Source organism: Myotis davidii, unplaced genomic scaffold (assembly GCF_000327345.1).
Source record: "Myotis davidii unplaced genomic scaffold, ASM32734v1 scaffold2837, whole genome shotgun sequence".
In the NCBI taxonomy this organism is placed as follows: domain Eukaryota; kingdom Metazoa; phylum Chordata; class Mammalia; order Chiroptera; family Vespertilionidae; genus Myotis; species Myotis davidii.
In genome coordinates, this window is record NW_006288717.1 from 53,841 (window position 1) to 56,244 (window position 2,404).

The 2,404-nt window shown below is 36.3% G+C and overlaps 1 protein-coding gene across 1 annotated transcript; it reads right to left on the bottom strand.

The window, feature by feature from the left end:
- Positions 1–1,025: 1,025 nt before the first annotated feature.
- Positions 1,026–2,381, bottom strand: SPDL1 (spindle apparatus coiled-coil protein 1). Its single transcript, XM_006760811.2, has one exon. It carries the CDS (start codon positions 2,353–2,355, stop codon positions 1,456–1,458), a length of 900 nt encoding a protein of 299 aa, XP_006760874.2. The 5' UTR covers positions 2,356–2,381; the 3' UTR covers positions 1,026–1,455.
- Positions 2,382–2,404: the final 23 nt, after the last annotated feature.

The window sequence follows — 2,404 nt, forward strand, 5'->3', positions numbered from 1 at the left end:
AACTCACAGTAAAAACTCAATGTTGGAAGAAATTGATCTACATTCTATAATATGCAATGAATAAGCTATTCATTTATTTTTCTCAGTTTAAAATAGTTTTCTAGTGCCTTCAGCTACTTCTTTTGGCAAGAGATGTTATTTAATGTGCAATATCTAATTTCCTGAGGGTATGCTTTTTGCAATAAATTAAGTTTATTTGATTCATTTAGAAGAGGGAATTTCCTTTTACCTAATACATTTCAATAGACTTACCTAACTAACCTACTGTGATAGTTAATGGTAGGTCACCTTGGTTGGGCTGTATGTGGTTAAGCATTATTCTGGATGTTTCTGTGAGAGTGCTTTTAGGTGAGATTAAGACTTAAAATTGTGGACTTTGAGTAAAGCAGATTTCCCTTCATAACATGGGTGAGCCTATGCCTGTGATTAGCTGAAACCCTAGATAGAACAAAGACTGACCTGTAGAATTCTGTAGCAGACAGTTTCCAAACTTAAACTGTGACATTGGCTTTTCTGTGCGTCTCCACCCTGACACCTTTTGAACTGCTGATTTTAGACTTGCCAGCCTCCATATGCATGTAAGCCAATTCCTTAAAATAAATCTCTCTGCCTCTTTCTATATAGTATAGACCAGCAATTTTCAATGGGTGTGCCATAGCAGATACTCTGGTGTGCTGCTGTTGAATGTGAGCTTCTCATTTGTTGTTGTACTCTTCAGCTCCACAGTGCCAATCTGGTTCATGCAATACCTGACTACTTAGGGGCACTGACCTCTTTTCCCTTAGATTGTCAAATAAAAAAATGGCCACAGTCAACACAACAATAGCTATCTGATGTGAATGAATCAAAATTATATACTCCCCTCTTCTTGTTAGATCAGCAAAAAATATATTTTTTGGTGTGCCACAGAATTTTAATAATTAGTCTGTGTGTCATGAGATGAAAAAGGTTGAAAATCACTGATACAGAGTAATACACCCACCTACAGTATATATGAAATTAAGTCATAGACCAGTCTATAATCATTTAAAGGGAAAAAATTTTTATTTAGAAAGTTTAGAGTCAAAAATATAAAGATGAACATAGGTACTTTAAACACTGACAAAATCCAGTTACAATATAATATATGGCTCTGATAGTATGTGTTAATATCACTTAAAAATCCATATACAATGCAACAAATAGATTTATAACAACACCTTCCTTCATTTAATAGTTTATTCACACAGGAGCTCCAGAAAGGACCATCACTTAAAGAAATCTCCTGGTTGGAATCACAACCAAATTTAGAACATTTGGTCAAAACAGTATGAACATGCCAGGTCCTGGCACAGTAAGTAGAAAGAAATAACCAACACGGTGGTATACTTCAGATGAAGACAATCTTAATTTGAAGACAACCTCCAAAGCAACCTTTTGGGCAAGTGTTATTTTACTCTTCTTAAAGATCAGTCTTTACTGCTGAGCGCACTGAGTTTCTGGAGTTGATTTAGAGGACACGTATAGAACAGGGTGTGATTTCTTACAAGTTTTCTTTTCCAATTTTCTTGCAGTTTCTTTTTCTTCTGTAACTTCTGTTTGAAGCTTTGATTCAGTAGCTAACCTGTGAGAGTCAGGGGAGTTTCCAAGGGAGTTCCCACTTCTTTCACTCATGGCTGGAACTTCTACAAGTTTCACATATTTCTTTTCCTTCGTTGGCTGAATATTCACAGTCAGGTTTTTGTGAGGAGAGAGAGTAATTCCTAGTATGTTTACAGCAACTGTCTTTTCTATCTGTAAGTTGTTATCTTTTAAGTTGCTAGTACAGGACTGTGCCTCCTCTTTCTGAGATGGTGATCTAGAAACTTCTTCCCCAACAGCACCGTTAGAACATACGTTGTTAGGGGTGGTTGTATCCACAGGCAGTACCTCACGCCTGGTTTTGAGTACAGGCACTTCAATTTTCTCTTCAGGTTCATACTTTAGTTTTAACTCATCTATTTTAGCTCTCAGTTTCATATTTTCACTTTGGGAAAACTGGAGGCATCTTTCATTGGCAAAAAGTTTTCGCTCAATATCCAGAGCCCGCTGGCTCTCAAATAATGCATTCATTCGTTGTATAGACAATTCCCCTTTAGTGCTTTCATTTTCTTTGTTTGAGTTGTCAAGCTTTATCTGAAGTAAATCCGTGTAATAGGTAGTATCTTTCAGAGTACCAGAGTTGTCTGAAGGCTTAGATTCCATACTTTCATATAAACTCATAAATTTCTCCAGATTTCTAATTTCACTTAAGAGATGTTTAATTTCACCATTCTTCTGCTCCAACATGGCAAACAACCGTTCCTGCTGCTCAAATTCAGTTTGAGACCCTTTCATTTGTAACAATTTGTAACTGGAAAAAAAAATTAGCATTCCTCCCTCCCAT

Coding starts and splice junctions, on each gene's coding strand:
- SPDL1 (XM_006760811.2), bottom strand. CDS start 2,355: ATGAAAGGGTCTCAAACTGAATTTGAGCAGCAGGAACGGTTGTTTGCC.